This window comes from Orycteropus afer, unplaced genomic scaffold, assembly GCF_000298275.1.
Source record: "Orycteropus afer afer isolate SDZICR_OR568_19922 unplaced genomic scaffold, OryAfe1.0 scaffold00103, whole genome shotgun sequence".
Lineage (NCBI taxonomy): Eukaryota > Metazoa > Chordata > Mammalia > Tubulidentata > Orycteropodidae > Orycteropus > Orycteropus afer.
This window is the reverse complement of record NW_006921690.1, coordinates 4,720,975-4,742,767: the sequence shown is the minus strand read 5'-3', so window position 1 is coordinate 4,742,767 and position 21,793 is coordinate 4,720,975. Positions and strand designations below refer to the sequence as shown.

At 37.0% G+C, this 21,793-nt stretch overlaps 1 protein-coding gene across 1 annotated transcript in view; it reads right to left on the bottom strand.

Moving 5' to 3' along the window:
- Window positions 1–2,531: 2,531 nt before the first annotated feature.
- The window catches only part of FBXO3 (F-box protein 3), a 44,725-nt gene continuing 25,463 nt past the window's right edge, over window positions 2,532–21,793 (bottom strand). The window contains exons 4-11 of the mRNA XM_007943271.2: window positions 16,792–16,906; window positions 14,874–15,078; window positions 13,392–13,437; window positions 12,067–12,151; window positions 11,109–11,231; window positions 10,436–10,551; window positions 8,782–8,972; window positions 2,532–2,702 (exon numbers count right to left, since the gene is read on the bottom strand). Coding sequence (XP_007941462.1) covers window positions 2,532–2,702; window positions 8,782–8,972; window positions 10,436–10,551; window positions 11,109–11,231; window positions 12,067–12,151; window positions 13,392–13,437; window positions 14,874–15,078; window positions 16,792–16,906 — 1,052 coding nt within the window. The remainder of the gene's footprint in view (window positions 2,703–8,781; window positions 8,973–10,435; window positions 10,552–11,108; window positions 11,232–12,066; window positions 12,152–13,391; window positions 13,438–14,873; window positions 15,079–16,791; window positions 16,907–21,793) is intronic.

Here is a 21,793-nt window from a genome sequence, read left to right as displayed (position 1 = left end):
TATATATAAAACCCTGAAAGAGAAAAATTTTCAACTGAGAATTATATACCTGGCAAAACTGTCCCTCAAATATGATGGTGAAATTAGGAGATTTCTAGATAAGCAGAAACTAAGGGAATTTGTTAAAACCAGACCAACCTTACAAGAGATACTAAGGGAACCCTTTGAACAGAGAACCAAAAATAGCAAACAACAACAGACAATTAATACACAAGATGACATAACACAGAAACCACAGCTATGGACATATCCAAAGTAAAATAAGCTTACAAGACTGTAAACAGGGAACCAGAGACATGAATTGGCAAGTGAGGACAACTACAAACCAAAAAGAAGGAAAATACTGTGTAGTTACAGAACTTCTAAATGGTGAAGTCAAGACAGTTGCAAGATAGGATGGACTGTTCTAAATCTCAGGGAGAAAATTATAAATCACAGAGTAACCTCAAAGAAAAATGATAAACCTGCATATCACAATAAAAAAGAGGACAAGCACAAATATTCAGCAAATACTAAAACAATAGCAACAAGGGAAATGATAACACGATTCATAAACATAATGAGCTCAGCACAGAAAATAATATGCAACAAAGAAACCAGAGACACCATGAAAAAACACATAACAAAATGACAGAACCAATGCGTACTTGTCAATAATAAAAGAAATTGGAAAGCATTTGTTCCCAGTTTTGGGGAGATAGCCTCTAAACCCTTGGAACTTCCTGAAGGATCAAAGCCACATTCATGATGGACCACATTTGATCAATATGCAAGGAGATGGGCTGACCTAACCATGCAATTACAGGCTTGGAGCTTTGAGCTAGGTGTTATCAGTCCAAACCCTGGGAAAGAGGCTGGAGATTGAGTTCAACCATGAGGCCATACCTATGTGTTGAAGCCTCAATTAAAACCCCAGACACTAAGGCTCTAGGGAACTTCTCTGATTTATAACATTTTGCATATTGTCACCCATGAATGTCCTGAAAGGGTGATGTGTCTTGACTCCACAGGCAGAGGACAACAGAAGCTTCATGTTTGGGACTCTCCCAGACCTCCCTTATGCATCTTTTCCTTTGGCTGGTTCTAATTTGTGTCCCTTTGCTATCATAAAACTGTAAGTTTAATGCTTTCAGAGAATCCTGTGAGTTGTTCTAATGAATTATCAAACCTAAGGGAGTGCGAAAATCTCTGATTTTGTAGCCAGCTGGTGAGGATGGCCTGAAGACCCTAAGCTTGTAAATGGTCTCTGAAGTGAGGGGAGTCTTGCAGAGGACCTGTGCCCCTATCTTGTGAAGTCTGGATTAACTCCAGGCAGCTGGTTTTAGAAGTCATTGTAATTCTCCTACAAAAGAACTATTTTTGAATAGTTTGAATAGAAATATTTTTGAAAACAGAAGAGCACTCAACAGGATATAACCAAAGCCAGGAAATGCCTTTGGATAAGCCTGTTATACTTGGGCAGTAGGCCAAAGTATGCCCACCCCATCTTCCATATTAAAAGCAAAGACTGAGTAGTATCAGTTTATGGGAAATGGGCAATTACATAAAATAATGTCAGAACCAAAATTGCTTTTAAAATGTGAGCTTTTGACATTTAAAGGATTTCATTCCAAATTCTCAATTATATAATTACAAAAAAAAAAAAAAAAAAGTTTCAGGAAAACATACTTATTTTAACATAAAATTCATGTCACTTATCACAAACTTAGACAGTAAAATTTATAAAGGAGAAACAAAACAGAGACAGTATTTACAAATTTAGACTACATGAGACATTGTGAAGAATTTTGTGTTAGTAAACAATACACTACATACTTTTACACACTACATTTCAAAAACGATGCATATGGAAATGATACAAGTTGGTAGTACTGAAGACTTTAATTTCAAGGTCAAGGTTGTAGTCATGAAGACTTTAAATTCAAGATTGCAGTGATAAAGACTTTAAATTCAAGGTCTTAATGATAAAGACTTTAAATTCAAGAACAGATTGTCTAAGAAAGGGCAGACCACTAGCATTCAAGTTATTTAGTCAATAGTTTCCTGTGAGTACAAAATATATAGGAATCACTACATGGATTGGCCTAATTACAAATTGTATTCATTTCTAAATAACTCACAACTGCAAGAAGTCTTTTCATAGAATTATTCAGTTACATAGTTTTTCTCTATCCATGTATAGTATTTCTGCTATATTTTAAATCCTTATTCAAAACAATTCCCTCCCCATTTCTGTATTTTCATAAGTATAAAATATTTTAAAACAAAGAACTGCCTGTTCCTTAGCTAGAGAACTATTCCGCCATTAAATTCTGGATGAGAAAAAAAGATTTCCATTTGCTCCTATACCTCGAAAACACAAGGCAAACGAAAACAATCCAATTCCTAATGTACTGTCGCATAGAACTCAGGGCCTGGAACAATATTTCATGCTAGTTTTCCTGCTATATGCTGAGGATGATTTAGTTATTTACATTATTGGGCGACTGATTTGACAGACTGGAGTTATCCCAGTGCTTCCATAAGCCTTGCTAAAAAAGGCGTGAGCAGCGACGTCGGCGAATGGGAACATCGAAGACTCTCCTCCGCCTCTCCTCCTCATCTTCCTCATCTGATTCATCCATATCTGCCGAATCATCGTCTTCTTCCTCCTCCTCTTCCTCTTCCTCTTCCATCTCTTCATATTCATCAGGACCCATTTCCTTGAAAGAAAATGTAATCTTTTGATAAAAGGAATTTCCATCTTAGTTTTTTATACTTAGTATTTAACATAAATTTCATTTATTTTGAATCCAAATAGCCAGACATACCAAATACACAGTTTCATAAACTTGAACAATGTTTTCGTAATGCACATGCTGATGCAAGATCCTAGAGTAAATTCTGCATCAAATGTTAATGCCCAGCATGGTTTAAATGGTAATGGTTTATATTGGTAATGGTTTATATTTCATTAATACAGTGGGTTTTTTTTCCCTACAGTAGTTGATAATTTTTGTGAAGTAGCAAACAGACTACTCCTAACCACCCAACATAAAGTTTTACTGAACTTATTATATTAATGTTTAAATAATAACTCTAACAATCCATATGCTTCAGGAAAAGAGAATGTGAAAATATTGATCAGGTATGACCTTTACTAGTAACTTTTATGTAGTGTCAGCAAGAGGTTAAAAAGATTTTTATTGTGCTCCTACTGTAAAGAAGGAAGCTCTAGGGGCATAGTGCCTAAAGCATTTGACTGCTAACCAGAGGGCTGGCGGTTCAAACCTACCAGCCACTCCTCAGAAGGAAGATTAGGCAATCTACTTCCATAGTGATACTGACTCAGAAACCCAAGGAGGGGTTGCTATGAATCGGATCTGACTCGGACAGCGTTGAGTTTGGTTTTGGTTTGACCGTAAAGAAATCTCATTTCAATTTAACTACTATTGGCAGCCTCTCAGAGTAGAATAGTAGTGGCAACACTTTTAATTCCTGCTTCCTAATAGCACAGATCTGGATATCTGTGTTATCTGCCATAAGAAAACTGGTGCCATTATTTTTCAGCTGAGGATTCTTTCTTTAAGAAAGGCACAGAGACAAGAGTAGATTTTTGGCTGCCAGGGGATAAGGGGAGAGAGGAATGGGAAGTTAATGCTTTAAAAAAAAAAAAGAAAGAAAGAAAAGAAAAAGTGAGGGAAAAAAGGGGGAACTGACTGTGAGAGGAAACAAAAAAGAATAAAGTAAAAGTTTTTCAAGAGATGAGTAAGATTATTTCTAGCAAAGGAACTTGTGGAAAAAGAGGGAAAAAATGAAGTTCAATATTTGAATAAAATATGTTTAGAAAATAAAATTCCTGGGTGACAACTCCAGATTATTTTTACTATTTCAGGGCTATAAAATACACAAGGCTGTATGCTCAAAAAATAATAAATAAATCTGGGTAGGCTTTTTGTGGGGTAGACAATGACCAGCTAATTATAAGTTTATATGGAAAAGCAAAAGATCTAAAATAGTCAAAGAAATTTCAAAAAAGAAAAAAGTAGGTCTTGTACTAACCAATTTCAAGGCTTACTATATAAAGTTATAGTAAACAAAACAGGGTGGTATTCATCTAAGGACAAACATATAGATAAATGTAACAATATAGAGTTCAACAGTAGTCCCACACATACATGGTCAACTGACTTATAACAAAGATACTACAGTAGTTGAATAGGGGAAAGGGCAGTCTTTTCAACACATGCAAAAAAAAAATTTGAACATGTAAGGGCTCATGTATGTAAATAAAATAACGAAAACCATACAACTGCTCTCAAGAAAATATAGGACAATGTCTTGTGACCTTAGGGTAGGTAAAGATTTTCTGCTGTTGGGTGCTGAGTCACCCAAGACTAATAGTGACCCTAAGTACAACAAAACAAAACACTGCCTGGTCCTGTGTCATCTTTACAATATTCGCTAAGCTTAAGCCTATCATTAGGACCTCTGGTAGCATAGTGCCTAAAGGCACTTGCCTGCTAACCAGAAGGCTGGTGGTTCAAACCCACCAGCCACTTCTCGGAAGGAAGATGGGGCAATCTACTCCCGTAGTGATACTGCCTCAGAAACCCAAGGAGGGGTCATTGTGAGTCGGGTCTGACTCGACAGCACACAACAACAACAACAACAAGCCTATCATTGCAGCCACTATTTCAGTCCATTTCGTTGAAGGCTCTCCTCTTTACCAAACATGATATCCTTCTCCAGGGACTGGTCCCTTCTGACAACATGACCAAAATAGTTGAGACAAGCCTGGCCATTCTCACTTCTAAGGAGCATTCTGGCTGCACTTCTCCCAGGACAGATTGTTCATTCTTCTGGCAGTTCATGCCATCTTCAGTATTCTTCAGCAATACCACAATTCAAAGGCATCAATTCTTCTTCAGTCTTCCTTATTCACTGTCCAGCTTTCACATGCATATGAGGCAATTAATGTCTTCAAAGTGACATCTTTCCTCTTTAACACTTTAAAGAGGTCTTTTGCAGCAGATTTGCCCAATGAAATATGGTATCTGATATCTTGACTACTGCTTCCATGAGTGTTGATTGTGGACCAGGTAAAATGAAATCATCAATGAAGAAATGAAATCTTTTTTCCATTTATCATGTTGTTTAATGGTCCACTTGTGAGGATTTTTGTTTTCTTTACGTTGAGATGTAATCCATACCAAAGACAGTACTTTTTGATTTTCATGTGTAAGTGCTTCAAGTCATCTTCATTTTCAACAAGCAAGGTTGTGTCATCTGCTTATCACAGGTTGTCAATGAGATGCTGTGTTCTTAATATAATCTAGCTTCTCAGATTATTTGCTTGGCATACAGATTGAATAAGTATGGCTGCTAAAGAGGCAAGGAGGCAGCATCTTCTGACCTCCTCTAACTCCACAAAAGGAAGACATATTCACCATCAGCAGCCCATAGCCTGCTCCTACGAGGCCAGACATGTTGCCAGCCTCCAGCCCTCTTACTAACCTTGACACAAACCATCCCTCCCATGGCACCCACCTCCTCTCTGCTGGGCTCGATAATTCGCTGCAGTTGCTACACAGGACTCACAGATTATGGGATTTATTAGAGAAGCAACAGGCTACAATTCAAGCAGAGACACATGCTCAGTTCCTCTCAGCCAGCCGTCTCTCTCAGCTGGCCATCTCTCTCAGTAGCACGACTCTGGCTCTGCAGTGCATCTTTCAGTAGTGTGTCTCTCAGCAGCACGTCTCCCTCAGCTGGCAGAGAGACATTCCTTCTGCCTCTAGAAGGGCTCATTTTGAGCCTGGCAAAGTAGCAAAACTAACCTAATCCCAACATCAGAATTCTACACACCTGGGAGACAGCGAACTTCCCAGAAGATTGCTTCATGCTGCTCCAACAGAAATACGCCAGGTAGATCACTTTAACAATCAGCTACTCAGTTCCTTATGGAAAAGTGGAAGTTACAGAGTATTGCTAGAAAAGCCATACCATGTAGTTTACTATACCACAATGGTGAAAGGATACAACCCTGACACACCCTTCCTGGTTTTTTAATTTTTATTTTTTATTGTGCTTTGGGTGCAAATTTACAGAGCAGAATTTGTTTTACATTCAACAGTTCATGTACATTTGGTTTCACTCTCCAATTACCATCCCCAATCCTAACCCACTCTCCTCCTCACCCTTCCTTGTGACATCCCCATTTCTGTTCCCTTCTTAGTTATGCACTCCTGTCTGTTCAGCTTTCCCTCCATGTGAATGCTGCCCCTATGGTACCCCATGCCTGATTGTTCCAAGGGGTATATCTCCATAGAGTAGGTGGGTGCATCCCCTGGGTTGGGTGTTTTGTATGTAAGTCTTTCTACTGTTAATACCCTTCCTGATTTTAAATCATGCATTATCCCCTTGTTTTGTTCAAAGGATAGCCTCTTGGTATGCACCGGTTCCTCATGAACACAATTAAGTGTTCTGGAACTCCCATTCTTCTCAGTATTATCCATAATTTATTATGATCTGCACAGTTGAATACCTCTGCACAGTCAGTAAAACACAGGTGAACATCTTTTTGGTATTCTTTGCTTCAGCCAAGATCCATCTAACATCAGCAATGATATCTATCCCTCATTCCATGTCCTGCTCTGAATCCAGCTTGAATTTCTGGAAGTTCCCTGTCAATACACTGCTGCAACCATTTTTTAATTATCTACAGCAAAATTTTGTGATCTATTTCTTATATAGGACATAAAAAAAACAAAACAAAATACTATTAGGGCAAAAATTGATGTAATGGACTCATCAAAAACACTTATGTTCTTCAAAAGACACCATTAAGAAAATGAAAAGCCAAGGTACAGACTGGGAGAAAATATTCACATTCACAATACATGTATTTGATAGAGGATTTGTATCTAGACTGTATAAATCACTTAAAATGCAAGCAACTCATTTTTTGAATGGACAAAAAAATTTGAGGAGACACTTCATAGAAGATAATGGAATGGTCAATAAGCACGTATTAAATGAATGGAAAAAAGTTCAGTTGAGTATTTTTTATATCTGAGTTCAAGAGTTTACAAGGTCAGGAGAGAGAAAATCTGACAAAATAGCAATCTCTGTAGGGAAAAACATCACCTTGGGCTTATCAGATCACAAAGTCAACATAAACCAAAATAATGTCCTGACTACCAAAAAAAAAAAAAAAAAAGCAAATTGTATACAAGTCACATTAACATAGACACATCAAGGAAGAACACTGCTCTGAATTCTGTACTATTCAGACCTCCTCTATACCATTATGTTCATGTCTGAGCAACAGAATTTTAGAGAACAATGATAAACTGAAACATGTCTAAAGAGAGTGGCCAGGGTCTACAACACAGGAACAACTGAATAAGTATTTAGGTATAGCTGAGAAAGTAACGGTGAGGAAGAGGAGAGAAACTTCAACTGATCTTCAAAAAATGAAAGGGTTTCAAATGAAAGAAGGATTATGCTTATTTTGCACAGATAGCATACCTTTTTTTGGCAAAACTTTTCTATAAAGGTCCAGATAGTAAATACTTTTGCCTTTGTGAGCAATTACAGTCTCTGTTCCAACTACTCAATTCTGCTGTTGCAGTACAAAAGCAGCCAGGGAATATATGAAAACTAATGGGCATTGTATATTCCAATAAAACTTTATTTACAAAAGCAGCCAGCAGGCTGGATTTGGCCAGTGGGCCATAATTTGTTGACCACTCGTTTAAACCAACACACAGAGAGAGGTAAATTTTGGTTCACTATAAGAAACAATCTTTTAATAGTTAGGGTTAGTCAAAAATGGAGAGCTGTTATAGAAAATAGATAATTTCCAGTACTAGTTGTATACAGTAGAAAGCATTCCTCCACTGGGAGGGAAGCTAAACTTCACTTCCCAAACCCAGACATGCCACAAGTATAATGGCCTAAAGATTCATCATCATCCTTCTCATTTCATACTGGAGTTGGGAATGTGTCAGCTCTACGTCAGATTAATATCATGTTCATGTTCCCAGACTTAGTTTAGACTACTCAACAGGGTCATCCCAGGAGCCAGAGGGCATTTTCTGAACATACTACAATTACTTCTTAATTACATTCTAAGTATAAAAGTCATATTTTATTCCTATTGTATAACTAGAGATTCATAATTTCAATAATTTTCTAGCTCGTAAGATTGGGGTTTACTTTTCAACAACAAAAAAATAAAATAAACTATATAAAAAACCAAAAACAGATTGAGGTTTACTATTAAACCTGTCACAAGGTGACCCTAAAAACAAGGATTTGAAAACATACCTACTTAAGAAATGAACCCAGAGACAGACTGATAAAAGTACAAGTCCATCCATTAAATCATCTTTGTAATGATCTCCACAGGATATTTGTATTATTTTACTAATTGGGAGTTTTAAAATGAAGACACTCGAAGAAATTGGTTTCTTAATGAAATAAAATAGATGTGATTCTAACTGGTCTAGTGTAGTGCTTCTTATACTATAGAACAGTTTTTGAAGCAGTGAAAAAGAAGTTGATGCTTTATAAAAAATCATAGTACAGCTGCTCTGGTTGAAGCGTATGGAGCCCAGCCTATGTGTCCACCTCCCCAGCATATTTACAGGGGCCCACAAGACACATCCTCAGAATCTCTAGTATTTTCTAGAACATGATTTATAAACCACTTGTCTGCTCAGTCGACAAAGACCCTCTGTAGAGTTAATCCTGAAAAGTCAGGTAAATCAGCTTCCAGAGGAAAACTTAACTTACCAATCGGGCTATAGATACCCTAAATGTAGGACATGCCATATGGAATCGGGGAATAGCGACATTAAAGATCTTGTCTTTAAAGTAAAGAAAATGGAAGGTATAATAACCTTCCATATATCCTGATGTTGTAGAGAATGTGGTACAACTTGTGTATTCATATACCCGACCAGGGCTGATGATCGGAAATTCACCTGTAGAAACAATGGTAACAATTAACCAAAGTCTAAAATTCAGTTTTTATTTACCATAAATAAGGGGTTTTCTATGTCCTTTATAGGATTATGTAAACTACGCAAAAGCATATGCCCTATTAGAAAGTAAATTTAATAAAATGTCAACACTGTTGGGATTGTAATATATTCCTCTTGAGATATATATATATATATATATATATATATATATATATATATACACACACACACATATATATATATAAGATACACACACACACACATATATATTTTTTTCCCCCATAGTTTCAACAATATAGGAGGGGGATCTAGTAAAAACAAAAAAGGGCACATTGTCTTTTTCAAAACGCTTTGAGGCAATGAAGATACCATCTTTAAAACATGAATAATAAAAAGTGTCACAGTCAGGCACTAGTTCAAACAGAGATAAGGGTTATCTAAGTGTTTAACAGTAGCAAGAGACTCAAACATGAAGTTCTGAATATTTATCTTAAACATCCAGCCCAGCAGTCACAGGGAGGAGTCCAAAAGACCAAATGACAGGAAAAGAATAAGCTTTAAAAAAATTCCTTAGCACTAGGCCTCAAATTATTACACAAACATGTAGAACATGAATGTATTCATGTCAATGAATTAATCATAAACTTAATCATAAATTTAAAAAGCTGGATGTTAATGGTAATCACAGCTGAAGCTGACTAAAATCTGCAAGCAATAAAAGTCTACGCTATTAACGTTAACATTTATCTCCAGACTTCATAAAATGGATCAGTGTAAAATTTATTTTTTCTTTCTGCCCTATGCCTACTAATTTTATAGACTATGATAATGAGTATTTAACCAGATGTTGCTGTTGTTGCTGGGTTCCTTTCAGTCACCTCCAACATATAGCTACACTATGTACAACAGAACAAAACACAGATAAAGAAAATAAAGAACCTAAGGAGATAAGGAGAAAAGCAAGGTAACTAGGTAATCTACAGAATGTAAAATCAACCCTTGAATAATTGAGTTTGCCCTCATTTTAGAAAAATTAATGTTTAAGGGAGTAAATTGATAGAATAATGACTTTTATACATTATATTTATTAAACAATATTCATTGTAATTGGGAGCTCTGGTAGCATAGTGCCTAAGGCACTTGACTGCTAACCAGAAGGCTGGCAGTTCAAACCCACCAGCCACTCCTCGGAAGGAAGACGAGGCAATCTACTTCCATAGTGATACTGCCTCGGAAACCCAAGGAGGGGTCTGACTGGATGGCACATAACAACAACAACAACATTCATTGTAATTAGGAAACACCCAGAGTCTGTGATATCTTTCATATGTAGAATCTAGCTACTAAAAACACAGTCTTATCCATTAACTGCATCATGCATTCTCCATGCTGAGTGTCACATATGTACTCTTCAAAATTTCTTAGAAACAACTGATATATAAGCCTAAATCTAAGTTACATACCCACAACTCCAGGTCCTTGAACTTCTTCTACATCACCTTTAGCATTTGTTATTCTCCAATAGCGACTGTCCAACTGACAAGCCTTCTCAGGAAGTGCATCCTTTGACATTTCAATCCTGGTGAGAAGAATGGGGTGATGAAAACATAAATCTGGCATTGTTGTTTTAAGAGTTACAGTATCCAGGCTTAAACTATGGGAAGAATTTCTAAAGGAAATTAAGAAACCCAAAGCCAAAGTCTATGTTAACCATTTATTCCTATAAATTCTTAAATTCTGCAAAAAAAAATTCCTAATCAGCCTGATCCCCCAAAGAACTGCTTTCACTTAATTTTGTACACTCAACTTTCAGTGAGGCTCAACAACATAAAGGAGAACATAAAAACTCACAAACACAATGGTGACAATAATCTTTTGCTGTTCAAATAAAGATCAATCTGACAAAGTCCTTTTAGACTATTATGCCATGAAACACTTCGAAAGGACTCTTTCTTTCATTACAAGGCTGTGCAACCCATTTCCTTTTTTTCCATTAACTGATAGAAAGTTCACAGCAAAATGCCACCATTTAGTTACTGGATTTATACCTTGACTCTACTTCCCAATAATAGAGAAATACACCCAGAGGCTGTATCACATTTTTAAATGAAAGGTGATCCCATTTAAAATTCTCACCTGATTCGGTATGTGAAGAAATAATGGGGAGGATGTACAGAGCTAAGTTCTGGCAGAAACGATGTGGAAACTGAAACTGTAATATCCCCAGTTGTTGCTACACATTCTGGATCGTGAACATATCTAGGTAATTAAACAATTAAAATATTTTTAATTAATTAATTTCAATTATATAAAAGTTTTAAAGATACAATGCAAAATAGCTTATGCTATAAGATCAAAAATTTAAATCACATTAAATTATGGTTTAGAACTTAAAGGTATAAGTCCTATTGAGTTTAGGAAAAAAATCAGAAATTATAAACTAAGTAGTAAACTTTGGTGACTCTGGATCAGTAATGATAATAGTTGAAGGTTCAATGATCAATAGTTCAAATTAGTGTGGAAAGTAAAATAGTAGGTTTTTAGAGCAAGGGAAACTTTTGTGACATCCAAAAACCCAAATACACTATAAATTGCGGTTCTGACAAGAGAAAGTTATGTTAGTATTTTGCTCCTAGAGAACTAAAATGTGTAATTAATCTATTGTTCTTACAAATCCAGGTGCTGTGAATCAATTTTACCTCTAACATTATCTATAATACCAGAATGTTCTCTTTGGAGATAGTAACTAATTGTTACTAGGAGTGAATAGTTACTAAGTGGCTATTCATAGTAAATCTACTAATTGACAAAGTCCCCCATCCCCTCATATTCCACTCAAGTAAACAATGTAGCTACAATAAAGCCACAGTTTCTAAATCAAAATCTGTTATTTTTTTCTTGATTTTTTAAGAAAAATATTGGTTGTTTAAGTGTTTGGGTATTTCTGCTTTAAAATATGGATAAAATAGTGAGATTGAAGATAATCACAGACAGGTTGTATTATTATCACGCTTCTTGAGAAACTTCATCTCAAGATCTGAGACTTTTTTCTGATTTATAATGGTCTCAACCTAAAAAGCCCCAAATGAAATACCTGAAAATTTGGTCTCTGATGATTGGGAAACCACCTGATACAACATTGTTGACATAAGAGGTAAACCAGTCAGTAAAAGTAGCACCTAAAAACCAGGAAGGAAAAAAGTAAAAGAAAAAGAAAAATCATTTTTGTAAAATACAGCAAACAATTTATAATTTCTCTCTACTTAAAATGTGGGACTAAACCTGGAAATATTTAAAGATACATAATTCTACCAGTCCTTTATCAGGTCAATTTCTATTCCAATTCTATCTACATTTATTCCCTTGGTATTCAGTTGCTAAACAAAAGGCTGGAGGTTGGAATCCACCCCAAGGTGCCTTGGAAGAAAGCATGGCAATCTACTTTTGAAAATTCAGCCAGTGACAATCCTATGGAGCACAGTTCCACCCTGATGCATACATGGCATCACCATGAATCAGAACTAACTCAACAGAAAATGCAGAGGAAGAGATCAGTCAGGGTGATTAGGTCTCAGTTTAAAAGCTTTTGATAACTTGGTAGGGTGAGGTCGTCTTGTAGGATACCGCAACCTGGAATAAGCCATAGCAGGGAACAAGTGGAGAATGAGTTCTGTTCAAGATTCCAATTAGGAGGTAGAATTGAACAGATCCCTTAGCCTGCAAGGCACCGTAATTATCAATATATAGGCATGTTTAATATGTGCCTGAAATACCTTTAAAAAGCAGAATGCAGTGTCAGGAAGCTTCTCTCAAGTGAGCAAAATCCAAGCAAAACAACACTGAACGAATAGCAAAGGGGTGAGCTGCACCTGCATACTAACTGAAGGGTTCTCAAAAACCTGTAAGACATACCCTTTTAAAGCTAAGAAAAATGAAGTGTGTCAGAGTTTATGAAGCACACAGCTTATACTGGTCTCTGAAGACTGCTGCTTCATGTGAGGTCCCTTACATGACATGTCAGTATCTTACTATATGGCATTGGCCTCAAAAGAGAAAGAATAGAGTTGTTTTCTATATATCTTTATCTCTAGATTATACATTAATCTGATAGAAAATCCAAGTGCATGTGAAGGGAACATATACCTATGCACGGCGATCCATACATTTCACTGTTCTACATCAGTGTCCTAAGAGTCTACGATTGCACAGGACATGGCTTTTTCCAAATAGAAACAAAATTCAAATAAAGTACAAGTGCTGTTACAATGAGACCCAGACGTATTACTTCATCAACAATGAGTCTTCAGAAGTACAAGAATAAAATTGCCAGCTGCTCAAGTAACTGGTAAAGATTTTTTTTTTCACCAACTTAATTTTTCTGACTAGGAGAAAAAAGGAAAAGATGTTTCCTTCTCTTACCTATGATAAACATGTCAATAGCAGCTGGATTCCGAGCTATTTGGTCCTAAGTGGGAAAAAGAACGTTATAATTGATAAAAGCAGTTTACTTAATTTCTCAATGCTCCTTATCTGTATCCTTCAAAAACTAGACAAAGCAAAACAGACAAAAATAAAAATACCTTAGTGCTCCAACCAATACCAGGACATTCCTCACACTTTTCAGTCCCTGCTCTTATGAATTCTTTATTTGGGCTCTCACTATAAATCCTTTGGAATGATAGTTAAAATGCTAAAATAGAGTTATTAACTGTTATAATGAACTAAGAAATTATCCTTCATGAAAACAATTAGAAAGTTATGGTGAGAAGATACATGGCTTGTTATCCTAGAAGAAAAGGCTTTCTAGAAAATGCCAGGTTAGTCACTTCTCTCAGTAAATGAACCGACCAGCCACTACCCTGCCATCCTTAAAGATGTGTCAAGTCAAAAATGAGTTAGAAGATGTGAAAATGCTTAGGAAAAAACTTAAAAAGTTACATAGTTGCTTTAAATACTTCAACTGTTACATGGAGTCACATGTCTCAGATAACTAAGAAAACCATTTTCTATCCTAAAAAATCTTGTTTTGAGTCAAAATTCACATCTAGGCAAAAATGAAGGCAGAGGCTCTATGACTTAAGCATTACTGAGGATAGCTGAAGAAAAAAAAAATGAAACCAAGTACTGGAATATTTTCTGTTGTTACATTAAACATAACAAATACTTCTGTAAAAGAACTACATTTTTTTAGACAACTCAAATACCTACTAAAAAGAGAGTTTAAAAAGTTTTTAGTATACTCTGAACTTGAATCAAAGGATGTTCAAAATCTAAATTAAAAAAAAAATTAGAAAAGTATAATATAGTAAATTACTTCAACAAAAGGCTCATTGGTTTTTCCTTAAACATGTTTAATAGAAACCACTGCTTTCCCTCTGTATATCCTATTGTTGTTGTTGTTGTTGTTTGCCGTCGAGTCGGCCCCAACTCATAGCGACCCCTCCTTGGGTTTCCGAGGCAGTATCACTACGGAAGTAGGATTGCTCAACCTTCCTTCCGAGGAGTGGCTGGTGGGTTTGAACCGCCAGCCTTCTGGTTAGCAGTCAAGTGCTTTTAGCCACTATGCTACCAGAGCTACTATGTTGTTGTTGTTGTTGTTATGTGCCGTCGAGTCGGCCCCGACTCATAGCGACCCCTCCTTGGGTTTCCGAGGCAGTATCACTACGGAAGTAGGATTGCCCAACCTTCCTTCCGAGAGCTACTATAGTTTGTATTATTTATCCACTGGTAAAATTTTCTTTTGGCATTTTATACTATGTCAGCCTTCTAATTATTATAGGTCTGTGATAAACTGCATAAGGCCCTATGCTCATTCTAGAACATGAAATATCTAATGCACACACACTTATACAATCATTGTAATATATCTTAAAGCCACGCTTGAACACACTTTTTACTTACTGGACACTGGTAGAAAACTTCATTTTTGTTTCGGCCTTCTGCAGCTTCCACTGCTATGTACTGACTCAAACCAGTGTGTATGCAAAAAGTTAAAGGGAGACAATATTTCAATCCCTGTCTCTGCTGGAATCCTCCAGCAGCTGTGTCGACGTCTAACAAATCCTCAGAACGATAGTGATTAGACAGTGCCATACTTCCCAACAACCTGAAAATACAAACACAAACATTTAATAAATTGTAGTACCAAACAAACAGCTATGACTTTTTTTGTAAAAAAATTGTGATTTGGGTGAAAATATACAAATTTGGGTGAAAATACATAAATTTGGGTGAAATTTACCAAATAAATTTAACTTTGATTTTGACACAACCTTTGGCTTACTCTCTCCCAACTGGGTAGTAGTGTCCAAATTTTCATAAATTCTGAATGCCTGGAGTTTAACCTAATCTCACTGCATATACATGATAACAACAGAGGCCTCCAGCTCTTCCTGTCCCTTGATGAGATACCCATCCTAAGTCTCATTGCCTGAGCTGCGTATACATAAAAATCCTTGTGTTAAAATTCATGAACTATTTTCTAGGTCAGTTTTGAGCAACTTTTTTTTTTAAAAAAAAACAAAGTTCTCTCCTATTTATTCTTGAAATATGACAATTTTTCAACTTTGTCATGATTCAGTCATGAAAACGGGGAAAAAAGTAACTTAGGCTTATCCAGTCTTAACTGAGCAAATCTGACAGTAATTGCATGATCTGTTTTTACCAACATGTTCCACAATAAATACTTGATCTTTAAGAAGTAGTTAAAAGGGACCACTCAATTATAGGCTATACGAGAATAAAATAAAATTTAACTTTCTTTTGTTTATTGTACATAGTTCTGATCAAATTATTGCTTTTAGTGTGTATGATACACAGAATTTCCATCAAGCTCCCCAAAACAATTTACATCACCTATAATAACATTTCAAGGATTCTCAATGATTTTAGTTAGCATATACTCACACACACATCTACCCTATGTCCACAGCCTCCATTTCCAACCAGACTTCATTTTGACTACAGAAAGTCCCTGGGTTAAGAACAAGTCCTATTCCTAAGTGTGCCTTTAAGTGGAATTTGTAGGTAAGTAGGACCTAGCATATATGGTTCTTACTTAGCCTTACTTCAATGCAAGAAGGAGCTCTAGTGGTATAGTACTTAAAGCAATCAGCTACTAACTAAAAGGTTGGTATTCAAACCCATCAGCCACTCATCAGGAGAAAGATGAGGTGGTCTGCTTCCATAAAGATTTACAGCTTGAAACTCTATGGGGCAGTTCTATTCTGTCCTATCGCTATGAGTTAGAATCAACTCAATGGCAGTGGGTTTGCTTCATGCAAGAAAAGGCTCAAAGCCTGGTTTAGAGATGCAAAGCTGCATGTACTGCAACCAATAAAAAAAAAACCAAAAAACCACCAAACTCACTGCCCTCGAGTCAGATCTGACCCCCGGGTTTCTGAGGCAGTATCTCTATGGAAGTAGATTGCCCAACCTTCCTTCTGAGGAGTGACTGGTGGGTTTAAACCAGGTAATTGTGTTCAATCATTTCAAAGTAAGGGCAATTTTACATAAAATTAAAGGGCAAGTAGGAGTTGTCCAAAAGTAGGACATTTATAACCCTGGACTGCTTGTATAAGAATGTGTTGGTAGAAATGATATTTTCATGAGATATTAATTTTTGTAAAATCAAATTCTATGTATAGAATTTTATAGAGAGAATAGAGTTATATATTCTGTCTTATGGACTACTATAAAAAGGAAGAGGGAATTCCTATATTCCTTCAATTTGTTTAGGGTAACTATAAGTAGAATTGTTTACTTTCATTCTAGAAATTAACTTGCATTGTTAAAATAACCAAAGCTAGAACCATCTTACCCAGGAACCACTAGCTTCTGCCCGTTATGGATGCGATACGAGCATCGATAATCATCAGGAAGCTTGCAACCGATCTGAGCTTCCACAGCATCCAGGTCTTCCTCTCGAGCCCCTTCTGCAAACACACACAAAAACCCAACTGTGAGGAAAAAATAAGCATTAAATCTAAGAAGAAATACTATCTACCTACTAACCAATGAAACAATCTTAGAGCAAGTGAATTCTGTCCAAGACATACTGCTGAAAAAGAGAAATGAATTGAAAATTCAGAGGAACATTGTATCTCTTTAGATTGGCTTTGCTAATTGAAGTCCTAAGCAAGCAAATTCCCCAGTTTCCTCTCAACAAGTAAAACGCTGGCACTAAGTATGAAAAGATGGCATCAATGAGTTCCATGATTATTATTTTTTTCACATTATAAGGCAAACTTTACATTAGGTCTAATTTTATTAAATTTAATATACTCATACTTCATTGTTTATTAAAACAACCTGATGACTTCCAGTTCTCTGCCCTGATGTTGCTCGAGAATCTTAATGTGAACTATAGGACATAGAGTGTAAGTTCCTGCTGTGAGAAGGCTGTTGACCTGGATTCTATTTTGCATGTTTATAAGCTTGCCATACAGTTTGCTTTAAAAAGCAGGAAGCAATTAAAAATACCGAGAGACGAGACCCACTTCCAGCAATTGCCTACCAGGCCTGACAGCCACCAATCCTCCTGGTGAAAACAACTAGAAAAGCTGAACAACAACAAAAAACTGGTTTGAACTGTCTGTAGAACTACCAAAGCAGTGAGAACTGGGAAGGATCCAGAAAAGGGAAACTGAAAAAGGGAAGCCCAGCATCCGGAGCATCCTGGTCCTTGAGGCAACTACAAACTCAGAAAGCAACTGTGAGACTGAGGAGCTGAAAAGCTGAGCTCTCAGCAACACCACAGGCTAGAGCAGGAGCTCTGGTAGCGTAGTGCCTAAGGCCCTTGACTGCTAACCAGAAGGCTGGCGGTTCAAACCCACCAGTCACTTCTCGGAAGGAAGATGGGGCTATCTATTTCTGTAGTGATGCTGCCTCGGAAACCCAAGGAGGGGTCACTATAAGTCAGGTCCGACTTGATGGCACACAACAACAACAACAACAGAGGGTAAAAGCTTAGAGTACAGGGTCCACAAAGGAGAAAGGGACCTAATAAAACGTAAGGCTTTTCAGCTGGGATTCTGACAGGATACCCCTAAAATTAAGGGTGAACTGAAAATGGACTAGTCCGGACTAGCCCTTACAAGTTAAAGCTCAACTTCCAATCATATCAAACCCTGATTAGATAAAGGTAATCTGCCCATTAACAAAAAAAACTCAAACCAAACCCACTGCTGTGGAGTCGGATCCGACTCACAGCAACCCCTCCTTGGGTTTCCGAGGTGGTATCACTACAGAAATAGATTGCCCAACTTTCCTTCCAAAAAGTGACTGGGTGGGTTTGAACCACCAGCCTTCTAGATAGCAGTCAAATGCCTTAGGCACTATGCCACCATAGTCCCCACCCATTAACAAGCTGCCAGCCAAAAACAAATCTCTAGAAGAAAATAATACTATCCGGAAACTCAAATTTTTGACTCAAAAGATCTGACTAACGAATAATAGAAGGAGAGCAAAACTATAATACAGCTAAATATTGGATTAAGCAAATATGGACTTTAAAATAACCATGACTGATATACTCCACAAATTAAACGACAAGGTGAAGAGTTCAACAGAGAAATAGAAACTACACTAATAAATGAAAATCTTAGAGCTGAGGAATAACCTGTAAAACCAGTTGCTGTTGAGGCGATTCTACCTCATGTATTGCAGAGTAGAACTGTGCTCCAAAGAGTTTTCAAGGCTGTGACCCTTCAAAAGTAGAACACCAGACCTTTCTTCCGAGGCGCCGCTGGGTAGGTTCAAAGCACCAACCTTACAGTTTTTAGTTAAGCCCTTAGCTGTCTGTGCTACCCAGGGACTCTAAACTGAGGAATACAATGAATAAAATTAAGAATATGTCAGAGGAGTTTAACAGTAAATAAGAGGTTTAAAATTGAAAAGGGAATTATGAACTGGATGCTAGGTCAGGAGACAAAAATGATGAAAAAATACAAAAAAAAGAGTGTAAGACACATCTAGGATACAGTGCAAAAGTCTTAGATACATGTACTGGATTAGAAAGAAAGGGAACATAGAATGGGTCAGCAGCAGTATTTGAAGAAATAATAATAGAGAATTTCCAAAAATTGATGAAAACATCAAACCACATATTGAAGAATCACTATAAACCCCACATAAAACAATTATAAAGAAAATTATATTTAGACCTATTATTGAGAAAACTGCTGAAAATCAAAGACAAAGAGAAATCTTAAAAGCAGCCAGAGGAGAGGAAAAGACACCTACCTACCTTCTAAAAAGCCAAAACCAAACCCACTGCCATTGAGCTGATTCTGACTGATAGCAATCCCATTGGTTTCTAAGGCTGTAACTCTTTATAGAAGTAGATTGCCTCATCTTCCTTCCATGGAGCAGCTGATGGATTTGAACCACCAATCTTCTGGTTAGCAGTAAAATGCCTTCTGCACTGCACCATCAGAGCTCCTTACTTATCTTCTAAGGAATATAAGACTGACAGCTAAATTCGCAATAGAATAATGAAAGTCAGAAAAATGTTATCTTTGAAACCCTAGAAAAAATAATTACTAACTAGAATATCCAGTGAATATATCTTTCAGAAATGAAGATGAAATACTTTCAAAATAAGTAAAATCTGAAAAAACTTACTCAACAGTAATCCCTCACTGAAAGAAATACTAAAAGGAATTGTTCAGGTAGAAGGAGTGATCTCAGATGGAAGCATAAAGACGCAGGAGGGAACGAAGAGCAACAGAAAAGGAAGACAGGCAATTTGAGGTAATATTGAATGGTAACGTTTTCAGGGATTGAAAGAACACTGAAAATTAAAATCACAAAAATTATAATACAAAGGGCAGGAAGGAGGTAACTGGAGTTATAAAGTATACTAAGGTTCTTCCATTGTCCATAAACTAGTATTTTTATACCAATTTACATTGTTGTTGTTGTTGTTGTTGTTATGTGCCGTCCAGTTGGCCCCGACTCAGAGCGACCCCTCCTTGGGTTTCCAAGGCAGTATCACTATGGAAGTAGATTGCCCTATCTTCCTTCCGAGGAGTGGCTGGTGGGTTTGAACCACCAGCCTTCTGGTTAGCAGTCAAGTGCCTTAGACATTAGATTTTAATAAATCAAAGATGCATGTTTAATCCCTAGCTCAAAAACTCACTGCCGTTGAGTCGGATCTGACTCATAGTGACCCCTCCTTGGGTTTCCGAGGCAGTATCACTACGGAAGTCGATTGCCCAATCTGCCTTCTAAGGAGTGGCTGGTGGGTTTGAACCGCCAGCCTTCTGGTTAGCAGTCAAGTGCTTAGGCACTAGACCATCAGAGCTCCCTTAATCCCTAGGGCAATCTAAAAAAAGATAAAAAAAAAAAAAGGGGGAGAATCAAATAAAAAATAATTAAGAAGAATACAAAAATGGAACAACAAATATGACAAATTGGAAAAAAAAAAAAAAAAGACGCACAGTGCATTTAAACTCAACTATGTTGGTAATTACATTAACTATAGACTCAAACCAAAATCTAAACTCACTGCCCCATTGGGTTTGCAAGGCTATAATTTTTTACAGAAGCAGACTGCCCTATCTTTCTTCCATGGAGCAGCTGGTGGGTTTGAACCACCGACCTTCAGGTTAGCAGCCAAATGCTTTAACCACCACACCACCACAGTTCCTTATAAATAGACTAAACAAACTAATTAAAAGATTGACAGACTGTATAAAAAAAAAATCATATACTGCTTGTAAGACATACATCTTAAAAGATACAGATATAGAATAGAAAGCTAGAATAGCTCTAAAATTTGACAAAACAGTCTTTAAGGCAAACATTATTAGAGCTAATGTGAAATTTTTCATAATGATGAAAAGGTTAAATTCAGTAGGCTGATACTAAATATCCTAATAACTAAATACACCTAATAACATAGCATCAAGATATATTTTTCAAAATTTACAAAACTAAAATGGAGAAAGATAAAGCAACAATCATAATGGGTATATTAGTTTTCTATTGCTGCATAACAATTACTATGATCTTAACAACAACAACACTTGACTGCTCACCAGAAGGCTGGCGGTTCAAACCCACCAGCCACTCCTCGGAAGGAAGGTTGGGCAATCCTACTTCCGTAGTGATACTGTCTCGGAAACCCAAGGAGGGGTCGCTATGAGTCGGGGCCGACTCGACGGCAAACAACAACAAAACAACAACAACAAAAAACTTACAGCCATCGAGTCAAATCTGACTCATAGAGACCCTCATTGGGTTTCCAAGATTAAATATTTACAGAAGCGTATTGTCTCATCTTTCTTCTGTGGAGCAACTGGTGGGTTTGAACCACTGACCTTTTGGTTAGCAGCCAAATGTCTTAACTACTACACCAGCATGATCTTAGTGGCTTAAAACAACACGCATTTATTATTTCAGTGTCTGAAACCGGTAAGTCGGGTATGACGACTAAGTCCTCTGCTCAGGCCTCACAGGCTGAAACCACGGCATACACTGGGGCTGCTACCTCATCTCATGCATGGGATCCTCCTCAAGCTCACTGGCTATCAGCAGAATTCAGTACCTTGCCATTGTAGGACTGAAGTCCTCAGTGTCTAGAGGCCACCTGCCAGTCCCTCCCATGTGTCCTGTCCACAACACAGCAGTTTGCTTCTTCAAAACCAACAGGGGAGAGTTCCCGCAAGATGGCGGACTAGGCACAAGGACTGCACAGACGCTCTTCAACAAAGAAGAGGGAAACCAATTAACACAGACACAGAAGATAATCTTGGACCCCTGAGCCTTGAAGGGAAGGATACATAAGTGGACTAAACCCCAACTAGCAGAAGAATTTG